This window comes from Diabrotica undecimpunctata, chromosome 7 (assembly GCF_040954645.1).
Source record: "Diabrotica undecimpunctata isolate CICGRU chromosome 7, icDiaUnde3, whole genome shotgun sequence".
Taxonomy (NCBI): Eukaryota; Metazoa; Arthropoda; class Insecta; order Coleoptera; family Chrysomelidae; genus Diabrotica; species Diabrotica undecimpunctata.
Window position 1 is genome coordinate 3,524,673 of NC_092809.1, and position 19,253 is coordinate 3,543,925.

Consider the following 19,253-nt stretch of genomic DNA (forward strand, 5'->3'; position numbering starts at 1 on the left):
GTCTAATAGTTCGTTTTTATCGTATTCCTAAGAGTAATCAAACTTTAAAACGTTTTAACTTTGAGCGCTGTGAAACCCAAAAAAATTAATGAAATTATTTGTAGTCGAAATTATTCTTTAAAAACCCTCTATAATATTGCTATGATGTATTTTTTTGCAAAATTACCACAAACAAAGTTATAAGGCCCAAAAGGAAATTTGTTCCAAAATTTTTAGGTATTTTTATTTATAACTTATGTATTTTTCATTTTATGATAAAAATTAATAAGAATAAAGTTGTAGATAATTTAATTTTCTATAAATAATATTTAATACAATTTTATGTAGGGTTGCTAATTTCCGAAATACGGGAAAACCCTTTTACCAAATCTGACGATTTAATCCAGTAAAATAAGGCAAAAAAGGGGGCAAACCTCGGAATGAAAGATAATAAGCTGAAAATTTGCATACGTCTTTATTTTGATGGTATAAAACTTACCTCAAAAGTCTCATATAATCACGTGTCCGCGACTTAAGATATTAAAGGTCAAAGGTCACGAAAATGAGTTTTCTGCAAATATCTCGTTTCCCTTACACTTTATGACATTTAAGGTGGTAAGAAAAATTGTAGAATGGAAAATTCTCTTCAATTTTTGTCTTAAGTACTTTTATGTACCTTCAACCCTTCTTAAGATAGAGCGCAAAGAGTGGGGGACCGCTTACCTGCGTATACGGTAACGCGAAGTCAGCCAGTAGGATTCAACAAATAATAAGTAATATAGTTAATTATTCACTTAAAATACTATTATTATCATTAAATTTTTATAATTTATTATTTAATATATTTATAGATATTAATTATAAAATATATATTTTTTATATAATATTTATTTTATTTACGAACTCCGTTTTGATGAAACAATGAATGTGCCTATCAGCCAAGAACAATTTTTATCGAACACATCTAATAAAAAAATCTTTATAGACATGCTTATCGACAAATTAAAAGCTGTTAATATCACTACAAAACAAGCCAGATATGATGCTGATGTTCTCATTGTAGAAACAGCTATTGCAGAGTCTGAACATGTAGGAAAAACTTCCGTCATTGTAGGAGAAGATATTGATTTGCTAGTTATCTTGATAGGACGAGCTCAATCACATCAACAAGAATTTTTTTTTTTTTTTAATTGGTAAGGGCAATGCGGAGACAAAATTATATTCATCGAAAAGTTTTGATAAATACCCTCATTCTAAGAAACACATCTTATTTTTACACGCGTTTAGTGGATGTGATACGACTTCTGCGATTTATAGGAAAGGTAAAATATCGTTTATTAAAACGTTCGAAAAAAATCACTATTTGCAACAGTCACCTCAACTATTTCAACAAAAATACTGCTCTGTACAATAATTATTTGAAAATGGAGTACGTACTTTCTTAGCAGCATATAATGCTCTAACATCAGAAGACGATATAGACTCTTTTCGATACACCCAGTTCATCAAATCAACAAGACTCAACAAACCAGTGCAGTTATCAAGTCTTCCACCTTCAAGTGCAGCAGCTCGTCAGCATATCATTCGTGTCTATTATCAGACCCAAATTTGGTTGGGAAATGATTTAGAACCCCAAGAATTCGGCTGGGTAATGCAAAATAAATTTCTAGAACCAATAACAACATTATTACCGCCAGCACCAGAAGAACTGCTGAATACAATATTTTGCAATTACAAGAAAGGTTGTGGTTCTAATTGCAGATGCTGGAAATCAGGATTGCAATGTACTTTAATTTGTGGGCAGTGTAATGGACAATCATGTCTAAACGCTTCATCAACTTCAGCTGATTTCAATGAAGAAAGTGAATATACACCTGATATTCTTGAATATTTTTATTCTGATACTTTAATAAACGAAAATGATGATGATGAATCCGATATTGAGCAGTCAGAGGAAGAAGAAGAAGAAGAAGAAGAAGAAGAAGACGATGAAGAAGAAAATTAATACAAAAATATTAACCATACATAATAAAAGAATATATATTATATTTGTAACGTTAATAAATCGATTATTGGATTAATAAATAAATATATAATTTAAAAAAATAATAAATATGATTTTTTCAGTATTTAATTAAATATAAAAATGATTATTGTTGAATTCTGCACTGGATCTTAATTTATCGTATATACAGCTGTTAAAAATATCATTAAAGTTCATTTGAAATATTTCATTTAATATTGTATGTTTTTTAAAAATAAAATAAATATTATATAAAAAATATATATTTTATAATTAATGTCTATAAATATAGTTTATTAAATAATAAATAATAAAAATTTAAAGATAATAATAGTATTTTAAGTGAATAATTAACTATATAACTTATTATTTATTGAATCCTACTGGCTGACTTCGCGTTACCGTATACACAGGTAAGCGGTCCCCCACTCTTTGCGCTCTATCTTAAGAAGGGTTGAAGGTACATAAAAGTACTTGAGACAAACATTGAAGAGAATTTTTCATTCTACAATTTTTCTTACCACCTTAAATGTCATAAAGTGTAAGGGAAACGAGATATTTGCAGAAAACTCATTTTCGTGACCTTTGACCTTTAATACCTTAAAGTCGCGAACACGTGATTATATGAGACTTTTGAGGTAAGTTTTATACCATCAAAATAAAGACGTATGCAAATTTTCAGCTTATTATCTTTCATTCCGAGGTTGCATCCTTATTTTACCGGGACTAATTTCTGATTTTGCACAAATTTTACAATATTTCGACTTAATTAAAGTTTAGTAAACGCCATTTTCTTTTTTTTTATTTTCAAGGAACAAATTTTATTTAAAGAAAAAATGTGTCTTTTTTATTTTACGAGCTAGTACCTTATAAACAATTTTACCATTCGGATCGAAATACATCCTCGAAATTGGTAATCAGCAGCCAAAAGTACATTTAAAAACTTGAGTGGACCTATCAGAATTAAAAAGGACACGTTGGCCTAGCTTGCGACTAGACCAATAATAAAAATTCACGTGTAAATGGTGTTATATAATTGTATTCAATAAAAAAGAATATCACAATAAAAAAATTGTTTTTAGAACGAACAGTGTCACATATAGTATAAACAAACGTGATAATCCCATAAATTATTACTATATTTGCATTTAAACGTAATATTCTTGAGGAGCATAATCGTTATCCTTGCTAGAGGTTACTTCGAAAAGTTTAAGGTTAAGGACAAACTTTGTCTGTTTGTTTTCAATGTAAACTGCATATTAATGGTAGTTCTTGGGATCCGTCCTTTGGGGGTGATGGTTAGCATGTATATTTATGAGTTATCTACTCCAATATCTTAGTATGTATTTGGCAATTTACATATTTTATTTGCAAGAAAATTGCTGAAGGACTAATTATGCAAAATAAGAAATAATATTTTAGCTATTATTATCTAATAATTTTATTGCCGTAACTTTATTTACTGCACAAACACTGACCATGGCTACAAAAATAAGTTTCATTTTATTTAGAGGAGTAGAGAAGATTGAAAGACCAGAAGATCATAAAACATGTCTTACAAATAGTAAAAATTTGGAAAAGTTGTATCAACTCTGTCGAGCAGCAATATCTTCATACGAAGACATAACGATAGCATTTGACATGGTGGTGTTAATAGCCTATAAAGCCTATAATTCGGCACAGATATCTGTGATATGACTTATTTTATTTCAACATAATTCTAATAGAGGGCGGCTACAGTCCCTATATAAGATGATTTATATCTATTTAAGCCATTTGGAATGTAAACAGGTTTTGTTAGTTTACTTGAAGTAATGGCTGGTGAATGTAATCCTTTTTCACTTGGTAAGTATTTGTTTTTTTTGTTCTAATATTGCTATTGTGTTGAAAAAACTTCATGTAGCTGTTGGTATGTACTAACTAACATTATGAAAAGTTCATTTAAGAATAAATTGTAATTGTTTCTGCATTGACTCAAAATTGTTGACTGATGGAAAGGGTAAACTTTGTTGCCAAACTATCCACATTTAAGAGAGGCGTATTTGAACACCTAATTGCTTCAAAATATTTATAAAGGACCACTGAAGCAATAAAACAATTAAGAGGTATTTTCCTTCGATTTATTTACAGTGAACTTAAGGGCTGATTCAAACATTGACAATTATCGCAATTCTGACAGTTACATAAAGAGTTATACAAATATTAGCTTTACAGTGAGTGCGGGGAGGCAGTAACAGATATACATGAAATGATAAAATTGAGAGAGACCAACTATATACGTTTTAACACAAAACACCGGGTTTACAAGCGCATTTATCGCTTACGCACCATGCACATTTTCGAGATCACACACACACGGCCTTTTCTTGCCGAGAGGCAAATTGGCACTGTCTGTCTTAAGTTACATATCGAGGGGAGGACGGGTCCCTTATGAAGGGCATCAGTCGCACACACGTTAACACGAGAGCTGCCGACCTGAGCTCACAATTTGATAAAATAACTATACTACGATTACAATATTATACAGGTTGTTTTTACAACATACTGCCCCCAGTTGAAGCACTAGCTTTAACATTATAAAAAGCATTAAAAAGAAAAGAGTACATAAAAAAAAACAATATGAGTAATAGTATACAAACAACATATGAGTAAAGGTACTAAACCTAATAACATTAACATAATCCTTCACTAGGAAGGGGACACAATTTTGTTATCGTGCGTTTGAAAATCCCATCCTTAGTTTTAACAGATGCAATTCTCACTCGGCCATCTTTACCCGGAAAGACATCCATCACTCGTGCCAATGACCAGTAGAGAGGAGGGAGATTATCTTCTTTAACTAACACAAGGTCATTGGGTTCTAAATTTTTGAATGGGAGAAACCATTTTGGACGATTTTGAAGTCGATTCAGATAATCAGTCGACCACCTTTTCCAAAAAAGTTGCTGGAGCTTAGAGAGATTTTGCCAGATGCTAAGTCTATTTTCCGGGATAGATGTATACTCCTGGTCGGGTAGCGAGGTGAGAGACCTTCCAATTAGGAAGTGACCAGGGGTAAGATATGTGAAATCGGAGGGATCATTAGAGAGGGCACAAATGGGCCGAGAATTAAGTACGGCTTCAATTTGGGTGAGCACGGTACTGAATTCCTCGAATGTAATTTTGAGATTGCCCAACAATCTATAGATATGATGTTTAGCGCTCTTTATAGCGCTCTCCCAGAGTCCTCCATGATGAGGAGATCGAGGTGGTATTGTTTTCCACCGAATTTGAGAGGAGGCTAAAAATGCCTGAATAGAAGAGTTAGGTTCCTTATTTTTCAAGAAATTATAGAGTTCGAATAACTGATTTTTAGCCCCAAGAAAGTTTGTCGCATTATCAGAGAATATAGTCTGAGGGTGACCTCTTCGACTGATAAAGCGCTTGAGAGTAAGAAGAAACGCTTCTGTTGTGAGCCCACTGACTAATTCTATATGAACCGCACGTGTGGACATACAGACAAATAGAGCTATGTATGACTTTATCAAGGGACTTTTACGAAGTTTAGAGGCCTTTATTAGAAAGGGACCACCAAAATCCAAACCTACATGAGCAAAAACTTGAGCAGAGCATAAGCGTTCCTTAGGTAAATCAGACATGATTTGAGCTAAGGGTTTGGCATTAAACTTGAAACAAACATGACATTCGTGGACTATCCTCTTAATCTCACGTAGACCATTCAAGGGCCAATATCTGAGGCGAACTTGAGAGAGAGTATTCTGAGGACCTGCATGATGGAGCCTAAGATGTTCTTTTTTGAGAATCAGACGAACAACATGATTTTTCGAGGGGAGGAGGAGAGGATATTTTTGATCAAAGGTAACTTCGGAATACCTAAGACGTCCACCTACACGGAGCATTTCATTTTTGTCAAGAAAAGGAGCAAATTGTAAGAGAGACTTATTAGAAATAATCTTATTGCCTTTGAGATCAGCAATTTCTGAGGAGAAACTTGAGTTTTGCAATAATTTTATAATTTTCATTTCGGCATTTTGAAGTTCAGATACTTCAAGTGCACCGGATAATTTTTGAGTGCCAGACTTTGCGTTATTACCAAATCTGAGTACATAAGCTATAGTCCTTACATATTTCGTGAAACTGGAGAACCTTTCAGAAAGCATGACAAAGAAATCAAATTGAGCACTTCGAGTGTGAAGAACAACTTTTCTTTCTTCAGGTAATTTATTAGAATTAAACTTCGGACTATATTCAGACAAATTTAGGTCAAATGTTTGCAAAAACTGAGGACCGTGAAACCAAAGAGTGGAGTTGAGTATGTTAGAGGGCATCATTCCTCTGGAGAGGATGTCAGCAGGGTTGTCTTTAGACTTTACGTGTCTCCAATGAGAGTGAGAAGAATTTTCTTGAATTTGAGCTACCCTGTTGGCGACAAATTGATTCCATCTGGAGTGATGTGATCTGAGCCACGCCAAAACTATCTCAGAATCGCTCCACATGTTTATAGAGGTAATAGAGGGCAATTTATCCTTTATGATATCAACCACCTTTGTGGTGAGCTTGCTAGCCAATAAAGCACCCATAAGTTCCAGCCTTGGAAGCGTTATGGTCTTTAAAGGAGCAATACGACTTTTCGAAACAATAAGAGAGCACGAGATATTTTTTGATTTGTAGATGACCCGTATATAACAACAAGCAGCATATGCTTTCAAACTTGCGTCAGAAAAAGAGTGAATTTCAATAGAAGAAATTTCATGACATGAGAAAAGACATCTGGGTATGCTTATGTCTTTGAGAGCAGCGAGATCAGTTATAAACTTCAACCATTCATTTAAAATATTTAAATCCACGGAGTCATTCCAATTAATTTTAGAAATCCAAATTTTTTGCATAATAATTTTAGCAAGAACAGTTACGGGATTAATGAGCCCTTGTGGATCAAAAATTTGAGCGATAATAGAGAGTACTTCCCTTTTTGTGTAATTATCCTTTATTGATAATTGAGGTACAGAAATTGAAAATGTATCAGTACTGGGGTTCCAACAGAGACCTAAAACCTTATTAGAAGCATTCTCTGGTGAAATAATATACGCAGAGTTTGTAGAGAGAGTAGAAACATTTTCCAAAAACATTTTTGAGTTAGAGCACCATTTATGAAGAGAAATGCATGCCTTGTTGAGTAGGTCAGTTATCTCATTATGAGCCTTAAGAAGAGTTTGCGTGTCATTGGCCCCATATAGAATGTCATCTACATAGCATCCTGTTAAGAGCGCATCGGAGGCCAATGGGTATTTGTTTTGATGAGTTTTAGCTAATTCCATCAAACAACGAGTACTTTGAAAGCTTGCGCTTTTTGTTCCATAAGTTACGGTTTGAAGCTCAAGACATTCGATGTCCTGTTCTGGAGAATCCCGCCAGAGGATATTCTGCAGGAATGTGTGATCAGGATGAATTCGTACCTGCCTGTACATTTTTTGTATGTCGGAAGTGAAGACATAGGTATACAATCTAAACCGAAGGAGAATGTCGAAAAGTTCAGGCTGAAGAGTTTTTCCTTTCAACAGGATGTCATTAAGAGAATAGCCACTGGAACTTTTCATGGAGCCATCAAAAACCACCCGTAATTTGGTAGTTAATGATTCTTCTTTTATGACAGAGTGATGAGGTAAAAAGTATTTATTTTCTAAGTGCACATTTGTGAGAGAAAGAGGAACCTTTTTGGCATGTCCAAGAGAAACATATTCATTGATGAATGCTTTATATTGAGAGTATACATTTTCGTGTTTTAAGAGTTTATTTTCTAAACTAATAAACCTTTTCCTAGCCATATTGTAAGAATTGCCCAGCATTTTATGTGCTGTTTCAGAAATGAGAGGAAGCTTTACCTGAAACCGACCAGAAGGTAGAATTTGAGTTGTTTCAGTGAATATTTGTTCAGCCAGATCCTCAGAGGAGGAGATTTTAATAGAGGGGGTCACTTCTTCGACTTCGAAGAATTGTCGAATTATATTATCGAGCTTATCTTCCTCAGATGTGGACTGGACAAATAAAGAGACATTTGACTGTGTAGGGGACAACTGTGAGCTATAAATTCCTTTGTGAAGTGCGTAAGGAGGTAAAGAACCAAACATAATGTACCCTAAGTGTGTGTTCTGGAGAACAGGGAGTCCTTTACCTAAACGTATTAAACCATCCGATAACAATTCGCTATATATGTCACTTGCAAGAAGAAGATCTATATTTCCAGGGACAGAGTAGGTGGGATCTGCGAGTGTGACTGTAGAGGGGATATTAAATTTACTTCTGTTTATGGATACCTGAGGGAGTCTACAAGTTATGTTGTCTAAAATAGCACAGGAGATTTTGAAACCATAACCATTTCTTTTGTATGGAAAAAATTTCTAGATCGACCATTTTGTTCGAGAATGAACTATGTTCAGAGATAGTAGAGATTTGTAACCTTTTGCTGTAAGGAGAGAGATTTAATTTTTGAACCAAATCTTTAGAGACAAATGACGACTGAGATCCACTATCTAAAATACATCTAGCGTGTATGGGTACGCCATGCTTTGAATAAATAGTGACTAGAGCGGTTGCCAGCAGAACATCCTGCTTTATTGACAGAGCAGAGAGAGAAGTCATTACATTTGACACCTGAGAGGTTTGAGATTCAGAGAGAGAGACAGAATTACTTGGACCGGCTTCACCATCAGACCAAGTGTTTTGTACATTGCGAGAGGTTGCGTGATTTTGTCGTTGAAAAGATCTACTAGAAGAAGAGCTATTTTCATGGTCATTGTGCAAGAGTGTGTGATGCCTTTTCTTGCATATACCACATAAACGTTGAGACGAACAATTTTGTGAAAAGTGTTTAGTTCCTAAACAGTTGCGACATAGTTTGTTTTCATTAACAAATTTATACTTATCCTGTAAGAAAAGATTAGCAAATTTTGTGCATGCATAAATAGTGTGTGTAGCATTATTACAAAATACGCATGTTTTGGAGTATGAGTTATTTTTATTACTTGCCGAAGAGAAGAGAACCGTTTTAGAGTTTGTTTTAATAACTTTTTTATCGTTATTATCTGAGGAGTTTAACTTTTCCATAATGTCACACTTTTTTTCTAAAAAATCAAAGAATTGATTTAGCGTAGGAATATCTTTTGACCCTAACTCGTATTCGAAAGACCGGTGAGTAGTAAAGTCCACTTTTTGCAAAAATATTTCTATTAATAAGAGATCCCAATGCTCGATGGGTACATTCATATTTTTTAGCGCGAGTAAGGTCTGTTTTGCGGTGACCAAAAATTCACGTAAGGCCTTTGCATTAGTTTTGACTAAGGATGGAACTTTCAAAAGACGCTGTATAAGCAAACTAATTACGCGCGATTTGTTTTCGTAGCGATTTCGAAGAGTCTCTAACGCGATTTGGAAGTTTTCTTCTAAAACTTGGATGTTTTCTACCAACTGGAGAGGTTCGTTGCGTAGAAAAGATTTGAGATAAACAAAGCGCTGGACGTTGTTGAGTTCCGGGTTATTAATAATTAACGTCTCGAAGAGCTGATAGAATGCACTCCATTCTGAGAAGCATCCTGAGAAAGTTTGAATTTTAATTTCGGGAAGAGTCACTTTAGCACTAGCTAAACGTGGAGAAGTGGAACTGGACTGGTGTGAAGGAGGTTGGAGCATCTCCATTCTATGTTGAAGACCTGCCAGAGTTGAGAAGTACTTTTCTTCAATTTCTTCCCTATCGCGTTCTTCAGTGTTGTCTTCGTCCAGTTCCTCAATCTGATCCATGAGGTCATCATATTTGGCGTAACAATTCGTTAATTCAGTACGACGGAGTTGGAACTGCAAGGGATCCGTTTCTTGAGTAGAGTTATCCCTTAACCAATTAGAGATACGAGAGATTTTTGATTTCAACGGTTTGCGTTGTTTCTTTAATTGATCCATTGCGGTTAGAGATGTATCGAAAGCTTTGCGAGATATTTATCTATGAGAGATACACGAAAAATAAACAATTTTAGAGTCTAAAATACAGCTTAGTCCACCCCGTATAATAAACAAGAGTCTCAGAAAATAATGTCTGTACGAATCCTGCGAAATATAAACTCGTCCTGTATACTAATAATATGCGTTCGAACTTTTGAATGTCCCTGTACCGTGATTATAAAAATATATTTTGGAACGAACTCACCAAATAGACATGAATCTAAAAAATCCATAAAAATCCATAGTCACATCACATGTTTCTTGTCAGCAATTTCACTTGAGATGCACCTCGAAGAGCGATAAATCTAACATCTAAGATTGTTGGGTGGAAACACTTCAAACACTTGCGTGGTGACGTAATGTTCCATGTGCCGTGAGATTGTTTATCTTATACGTTTTATTTTGTGAAGAGCACTCAGTAACGATATTTATTTTAATTTTTACGGGAAGAGAATTAAATAAGAGAAAATTAATTTGATTTATGAAGATAAATCGGAAGAGGAATTGCGATAAACAATATGCGGTTCGAAGAGACCACAAATGATGGAAAGGGTAAACTTTGTTGCCAAACTATCCACATTTAAGAGAGGCGTATTTGAACACCTAATTGCTTCAAAATATTTATAAAGGACCACTGAAGCAATAAAACAATTAAGAGGTATTTTCCTTCGATTTATTTACAGTGAACTTAAGGGCTGATTCAAACATTGACAATTATCGCAATTCTGACAGTTACATAAAGAGTTATACAAATATTAGCTTTACAGTGAGTGCGGGGAGGCAGTAACAGATATACATGAAATGATAAAATTGAGAGAGACCAACTATATACGTTTTAACACAAAACACCGGGTTTACAAGCGCATTTATCGCTTACGCACCATGCACATTTTCGAGATCACACACACACGGCCTTTTCTTGCCGAGAGGCAAATTGGCACTGTCTGTCTTAAGTTACATATCGAGGGGAGGACGGGTCCCTTATGAAGGGCATCAGTCGCACACACGTTAACACGAGAGCTGCCGACCTGAGCTCACAATTTGATAAAATAACTATACTACGATTACAATATTATACAGGTTGTTTTTACAACAGTTGACGATGATTCTATAACCAAGGAGACTAAAGAAAATGACAGATTTTGGAAAGTATTGTTGGATTAAATTCAAAGGGCTTGTCTGAATAATGAAACAACTGAAAAAGTGTCAATCGATGAGCAAATGATTCCCTTTCATCGAAAAGCATTAATGAGACAGTTTGTAAGAGAAAAACCTAACCCTGTAGGATTGAAGAATTTTGTTATGATGACTACGGGGGGATTCCACTTGATTTTTACATGTATGAAGGTAAAGGCAGATTTATTTAATCCAGCTTGGTACTTACACCAGAACAGCTGGATATCGGAGGAAGGGTTATTTTAAAACCTACAGATACTCTGCCAGTAGGAGTATCTATTTTTGTTGACAACTATTTTACGCCAAAAATATTGATTGATGCATTACACTCACGGAAGGTTTATGTAACAGGAACATCAATGAAAAATAGAATACCAAAAACTGATGTGACATTTAAGACAGATAAAGATCTAAGAAAATGAGGAAGATATGCTCGTTAACAAAGACAACAAAATAGCTGTTACAAAATAGTTTGATTCCAAACCAATCTATATGGCTTCATCAGCAGTTGTAGCTGAACCCTTGGGATTGTGTAGGCGCTGGTCAGTAAAAGATATAAAATACATAGAAATAAATCGTCCAGTAGTGATTAAGCACTACAATGAAAGCATGAGTGGAGTAGATTTGCTGGATATGATTACGTTAAAGTACCCTATGAGCAGTTAAACAAATAAATGGACAATACGATGTATTTACGCCTTTATTGATTTTTGTGCTGCAGCTAGTTGGCTACAATACAAGAAAGATTGTTTAGCTGCAGAAACTCCCAAGAAACATATTCAAGATTACCTCTCATTTAAGTTTTCGCTTGCTAGGTCGCTCTAGAAGAGAAAAGAACGAAATCCTAAGAGTTACTCAGACATTTTACCGTGATTTATATTCCTCAAACAAGAACCCAGATAACACTGCAAAGGAAGACCTTAAGAGAAAGATAACGAATGTCAACTCAGAAATACTCCCTAACATAGAATCCTTCAAAATAAAACAAGCTATAGCACAACTAAACAACAATAAGGCTCCGGGTCCAGATGGAATACTTGTAGAAATGTTGAAGGAGGAGAATGAAATTATTCTCGAAGAATTGAAAAAACTTTTCAACGAATGTCTTCACAGAGGGAAGTCCCGGATGATAAGTTTGACAATACTTCTCTTCAAAAAGGGAGACAGGGAAGATCTCAAGAACTATAGGCCAATCTCCCTGCTGTTCCAAATGTACAAACTGTTTATGGGAGTAATAACTAACAGGTTAACGTCGAAGCTCGATAACTATCAACCGGTAGAGCAGGTAGGATTCCGAAAAGGTTACAGTACAGCGGATCATCTTCTTACAGTCAGAACTCTAATAGAGAAAGCCAATGAATATCACTTGAACTTATACATTGGCTTCGTTGATTATGAAAAGGCATTCGACTCCGTAGAACTTTGGGCAATAGAGAGAGCTATGAACAACTGCAGGATAGACTCCCGATACAGAATGCTCATACACAATATTTACAAGAAAGCTACAATGAAAGTACAAATTGATGCGAAAACCAAAGCTATACCAATCAACAGAGGAGTTCGCCAGGGAGATGTTATCTCATCAAATCTATTCACACTTGGACTTGAAGACGTCTTCAAAGACATTAACTGGGCAGATAAGGGAGTAAATGTTAATGGAAGAAAACTTAGTCATTTAAGATACGCTGATGACATTGTAATATTCGCTACAAGTTTCGAAGAACTACAGACCATGATGACATGCAACCATTTTAAGCTTCGGAAAAGTAGGTCTTAAGATGAACTTGGAAAAAACAAAAATAATGACAAATACACCGAACATTCCAGAAATAACATTGAACGACATAAATTTAGAAACAGTAAGCGAATACATCTACCTGGGACAGATAATGAAAATTAACAAAGAAAATCAAATTGCCGAAATTACCAGAAGAATAAGGTTAGCGTGGGCAGGATTTGGAAAACTGAGTTGGATCTTGAAAAGCACTAAAATAGAATAGTATTTGAAAACCAGAATTGACGATCAGTGTATCCTCCCTATACTCACGTATGGTTCACAGACGTGGACACTCACCAAGTTCAATATGTATAAAATAGTAAAGGCACAAAGAGCGATGGAAAGATCAATGCTCGGGGTGAGACTTATAGACAAAAAAACAAACAAGTGGATTAGAAGGATGAAGAAAACGAAAGTAAAAGACGCAGGAGAACATGCTGCCAAATTAAAATGGAGCTTCGCATGACACAATGCCCGACTGAAGGATAAGAGATGGAACCACGAAATACAATAGTGGAGGCCATGGTTAGGAAAGAGAAGCAGAGGAAGACCACAAATGAGATGGGCTGATGATATTAAGAAGATCAGAGGACACAACTGGAAGCAAGTGGCGCAAAATAGAAGACACTGGATTGATTTGGGGGAGGCCTATGTCCAAAGTTGGATTACTTAAGGCTGAAGAAGAAGAAGAAGAAGAAGGTCGCTCTTGTACTCCAAGAACAGAAGTGAACCCACATCCGACGAAAGTGACGAAGAAAATGAAAATGTAACCAGAAAAGAGAAGAAAGACAGCACCAATCCCTGTTAAACGCTTACGGTCAAAGGAAGCTAAACACCTCTTTAGAATCCGTTTATGAAAGCCGAAAATCAAGTTCAGAATGCAGGTATCCTGGATGCCACAACCTCAAAATCAAATCTGTCAAATGTGCCCGGCGTAAGGTTTTTTATGTTGTAGTGTCAATAGAAATTGTTTTACTAAATTTCATCAATAAAAATGATAAGTGAATATGAATTATTTTATTGGCAGTCCAGACCCAAAGTATCAAAAGTGATACTACAATTTTTGAAAAAACCAAAAGGGTTTTTTTATTTTTTGTGATTAGTAATCCCAAATTGTAACATTCTTTTGATTGACAACAAAAAAATCACTGCAATTCAGGTTTGGGAACGAGAAGGTTATTAAAAATACAAAAAGGGAAAGAGTTGTTAACATAATGAGGAACAGTGAAACATATGGGTTGCTGCAATTAACTCTTCAAGGAAAAGTAGAAGGAAAACGAGGACCAGGAAGGTGAAGGATATCCTGGCTGAAAAATCAACGTACGTGGTTCAACATAATAACCACAAATCTTTTCAGAGCAGCAGTTTGCAAAATACCCAACAAACTAAGTGATATTTTAGGTCTACAGTGCAATATGCCAAACCTAAAAAGTTTCTTAAGTTCAATTAACATTCTAAACGCTAACTAAACTTTTAAATGTAATAAAAATTAAAAATAAAAATTATTGGGAAAATCACAGTAGTTGGCTGTATACCATCGTTTAAAAAAAACATACAGAAGTTAAAACACTTACAATAATACCTAGTATCTTGCTAATGAACCTTTAATTAAAATTGAATCTGTTTAAATGATAGAAATTTTATTTCCCTTTAAATCTGCAAATCTCTATTATTGAAAAAACAACAAGGCAGTTATTAAGTTAGTGGAGTTAATGTTTGAGGTTGAATCTATGACATCACTATCAATCTATGATTCAAAGGTTCATTAGCAAGATACTAGGTATTATTATAACAACATTAAAAAAATTTTGTAATTTTTAATGAAATAAAATTAATAATTTAACCACGTGTTAAAAACCGAGCAGAGAGACATGTAGTTCCTCAAGTATTAATTTATCCATTGTCTTTGACCTAGAGTCAACACATAATTTAAGTTTGGAAAGGTGTAACCCATATATGGATGTCATAGAAATCTAATTTCATTGTTAGCTTCAAGTACATAAGGCACTGAAGATGATCTGATTAGATCGAAAACGTTATGCTGCTACTGTATAAATTTTGACGACACTTGTAAAAGTTTTAAAAAGTTTTAACTACATGTTTATTTTATATACCTAAATACAATGGTGAAGTGTTTTAACTTCTGTATGTTTTTTGTAATAAAAATTATTGGTCGCTACTATTATTTTCCTCATAGCCAATTTGGCTGCTGCGATTTTTGTTATTAAAAAAACATACATTCTTTTAACAGACAACTATTTGCTTAGACCTCTCAAGTTATATAGAAAATGCAATAACACCTAAAAAAAGTGCTCTATATGAATAAAAAGAAACTAAATAATACTGGTTTGAGCTACATTTTGTTAAATGCACCACGGTTCCCAAATCGTAAAGGATAGGATAGAGCAGGGATGGCCAACCCGCGGCACGCGTGCCACTCTGTGGCACGATTGAGTCTTATCAGTGGCACGCGTAGCGTTTTGGATTAAAACAGTTTCAAAAAAATTAAAACTTGAAAAACAAAAAATAATAAAAAGAAACTTGGTAGGTTTACGGAAGTTACGATAGATGCGGCATCATTGCATCCTCTGGCGAGCGATATTGCTGCGATTGGTGCACGTGATCCTAGCTGTCGTAATGTGCAATAGGACTGCGTTACCCGTGCTTAGTTTATTTTAAACTGCCCCGTTTTATGTGCACATTTTGTCATCGCGCATTGTTTCTTTAAAATTTTAAAAGTATTTGTTCGATATGTCCACGAGTAAGCCTTCGACTTCAAAACGAAAATACGAAGATGATATTGCAATTCGCGATTTTCAACCTGCTTGGGAAGAACAATTTTTATTTACTAATCGTAATACTTCAAAGCCTGTTTGTTTGATATGTGGATTGTCTGTAGCAGTTCCGAAAAAAATTAACCTGGAACGACATTATAAACAACTGCATAATGACTTCAGCAACAAATATCCTATTGGTTCACATTTGCGAGCCGACTTTATTGAAAAAAAAAAGAAAACCCTAGCCAGCCAACAGTCACTGTTTCAGAAGAGAAGTGATGAAATGGAAACTATGGTTAAAACATCATATGAACTTTCTCTGCTGTTAGCCCGGAAGAAAAAAGCCTACTCTGATGGAGAGGAGATAATTAAAAATAGTCTGGCAATATTTGCTAAAAATGTGGGAGATGTAAAGATCAAAAATATGGTCGATAATATTGCATTATCCAGAAATACAGTCATGCGCCGTATAGATGATATGGGCCAGGATGTTGTTTCCCAAATTATAAGTGGATTAAAATCCTGCAAATTCTTTTCTTTAGCGTTGGATGAAAGTTGTGACAACACAGAAAATGCGCAGTTAAGCATTTTTGCCCGTTATACCAATGATAATTTTGAAAATGCCGAAGAGCTTCTGGATTTGCGCCAACTAGTCACAACAACAGGAGAGGACATTTTTCAACAGCTTAAAAACGTAATCGAAGTCAACAAAGTTGAATGGTCAAAATTAGATAGTGTTTGTACAGATGGAGCTCCTTGCATGGTTGGTAGACTAAAGGGGTTTGTTACATTACTGGAAAACTATTTGGGAAGAAAAGTTTTTAAGTACCATTGTATTATTCACCAGGAAGCTCTTTGTGCCAAGGACCTAAACATGGCATCTGTTGTTGACCCTGTAACACGCTGCATTAACAAAATACGAGCTCGGGCATTGAATCGACGACAATTTCGAGAACTGTTCGCGGAAGAAACGGAGCAAGATGGAGAGTTACTTCTCCATTGCAGTGTGCGCTGGCTCTCCAAAGGAAATGCACTCGAAAGGTTTTGGAACTAGAAAGAGTGCGTCTTAAAATATTTGCAAGAAAACAATGAACTACCCAGTGAGTGCTCGTTACTTAATGATAAAGATTGGCTTTGGGATTTAGCTTTTCTCACTGATATTATGAGACATTTAAATTTATTAAATTTAAGATTACAGGGAAAAAATTGTATTTTTCCTACTCTAGTTGGTCATATATCTTCTTTTGTGAATAAACTTATGCTTTTTTGTAACGATTTTGGAGAACAGAGATTGACACATTTCACATTAATGCAGGAATTAGCCAACAAGGTCAGTAGAACTCCAAATTATGACAAATTTAAAAACCCTATATCTATTTTGCTAGGTTCATTCAATACCCGGTTTGAACATTTTCAAAAAGACAAAATGAATGTTGACCTTTTCATAAATCCTTTTTCTATTTCTCTGCAAGATATCAATTGTTACTCAGCTGAAATACAGATCGAAATTATTGATTTACAGAACCACACTATACTAAAAACCAAATATAGGGAAATTATTTCAACTGTTACTGATCCCAATTATATTGAATTTTGGAAATTTGTACCAGCAAACAATTTTCCTAATTTACACGAGTTAGCTCTAAGATATTGTTGTAGATTTGGTTCAACGTACGTTTGTGAGCAAATGTTCTCTATTATGAACATAATAAAATCAAAATATCGGTCACGATTAACTGACATGCATTTAAAAAATCTAATTCTGTTGGCTAGTTCCGAAATTAATCCCAATATAGATGAATTAATTAAAAAAATACAAGTTCAAATACCACATTAAATAAGTAACTGTTTAATAAATTGAATTTTAGATAATAAGAAAATATTTAAGTTTTTTTGTTTAACGTTTTTATTTTATTTTTATTAACAATAAAGTAAGTTTGTTGTTATGTTTTACTTATTACGTTATTTTTTAAACCTCCACTATCTTGACTAAACGGAAAAATGTGGAATTTACATAAGAAATACATATTGTACCGTATATTATTAATGTTAGTATGTCGAAAAATTTTAGTGGCACGCCAAATTTTTTTTGTTCTCATATTGGCACTCGACTTAAAAAGGTTGGCCACCCCTGGGATAGAGGAAATTTTAATATTTAAGTAATATAAATAGCATCTTCGAAGAAACACTATATTTTCATGAAGCAAACGTTAAATTGAGGTCAAATGTACTTTGAACCTACACGCCACCAAACTATACCATTTATATTGTTTACACATTAATCCATCGGAGAAAAATGATCATTTTCACATAAAAATGTCTTAATTTACCTGACATGTCATTCCAGCGACAGCCTTTGCTTGTGTCTGTCTCATGATCTCCAGAAATCACTCACTTAAACGCCTAATTCACTATAAATCTACATCCGCCCTAACAATATAAATAATCATCGGGTACTATGTCTTTATACGGCCTTACGCTCACATGTAGTTCGGCATTTGCCTTCTAAATACACATGAGTGTAGTAAGATTGAGTTTCATGGTCCTGTGAATTAAAATGATCAAAGAGATTAGTGAATAATTGGGACAATTTTTTCTCTCCAAGGGAAAATGTGCGTTTTGAATCTTACCGACGTCATGTCGTAATTACTAGAGTTTCTTTTTTCGTTTGTGGAATCTAACAAGGTGGGTAAATACTACACAATAAAAATTTGATTTAAGTTTTTATAAATGCTGCATGGACGATTTAAGTTTAAAAGTACATTCTGTGAAAAAAAAACTGTACGGTGAAAGTCCTTTTGAAATTTATAGTTTTGGTTGTTGTTACTTCATTCCCACATTTTTTTAAGATTTGGGAAATATTAATAGTCAAATAGCTATTTGTTTTTATTAAAAAACTTTATAATTTCCTTAGTTTTTTATAAATTTTACCCATCGTTTGCGAAGATAAACATAAATTGTCTTTGCTCTTGTCACTGTCATATTCTTCGTGTGCAGAATAGTTGGTTATGTTTATTTTACAGTATTTTATTTTACATAAGTCAATACTATTTGTATAACAAGGGAGCAAAGTACTACTTTTCCTCCCGAGAATGAAGTGTAGTGAGAGTAATAATCATGCAAGGGAGGAAAAGTCATTTTTTCATTTTTAAATCATTTATTTATATATAAATAGATACGTTTTTCTTCAAACGTCAAATAATGATGACATTACTTATCTAACTTGATCCTGTCAAAGTTTGATGTCTCCGCCGGCAGCAGTTTTTTTTTTCTCATTTCTTTACGGCGGAGGGAAAAATGTTGTCATGGCAACAATATGAAACATGTCACAAAGCAACAATACAAATGTCATTAACAACAATTAAACATCATTTTTATTTATAGTAATATTAAAAGTACAATTAGTTAATGAGGCATTTTCAAAATTGAAACCGTGCAAAAATGTTCCCGACTCTTGATACGCATTGATGGTCAAGAACAACTTTCAGCAATCATTCCCGATGTTGCCGAATTATGAGGGTTTAAAATTTTT

At 34.3% G+C, this 19,253-nt stretch overlaps 1 protein-coding gene across 1 annotated transcript in view; it reads right to left on the minus strand.

The window, feature by feature from the left end:
- Positions 1 to 18,400, minus strand: part of LOC140444904 (proton-coupled folate transporter-like) — a 123,364-nt gene extending 104,964 nt beyond the window's left edge. The window contains exon 1 of the mRNA XM_072536588.1: positions 18,052 to 18,400. Within this exon, the coding sequence (XP_072392689.1) occupies positions 18,052 to 18,096 (45 nt within the window). The 5' untranslated portion in view covers positions 18,097 to 18,400. The remainder of the gene's footprint in view (positions 1 to 18,051) is intronic.
- Between the last annotated feature and the right edge of the window lie 853 nt (positions 18,401 to 19,253).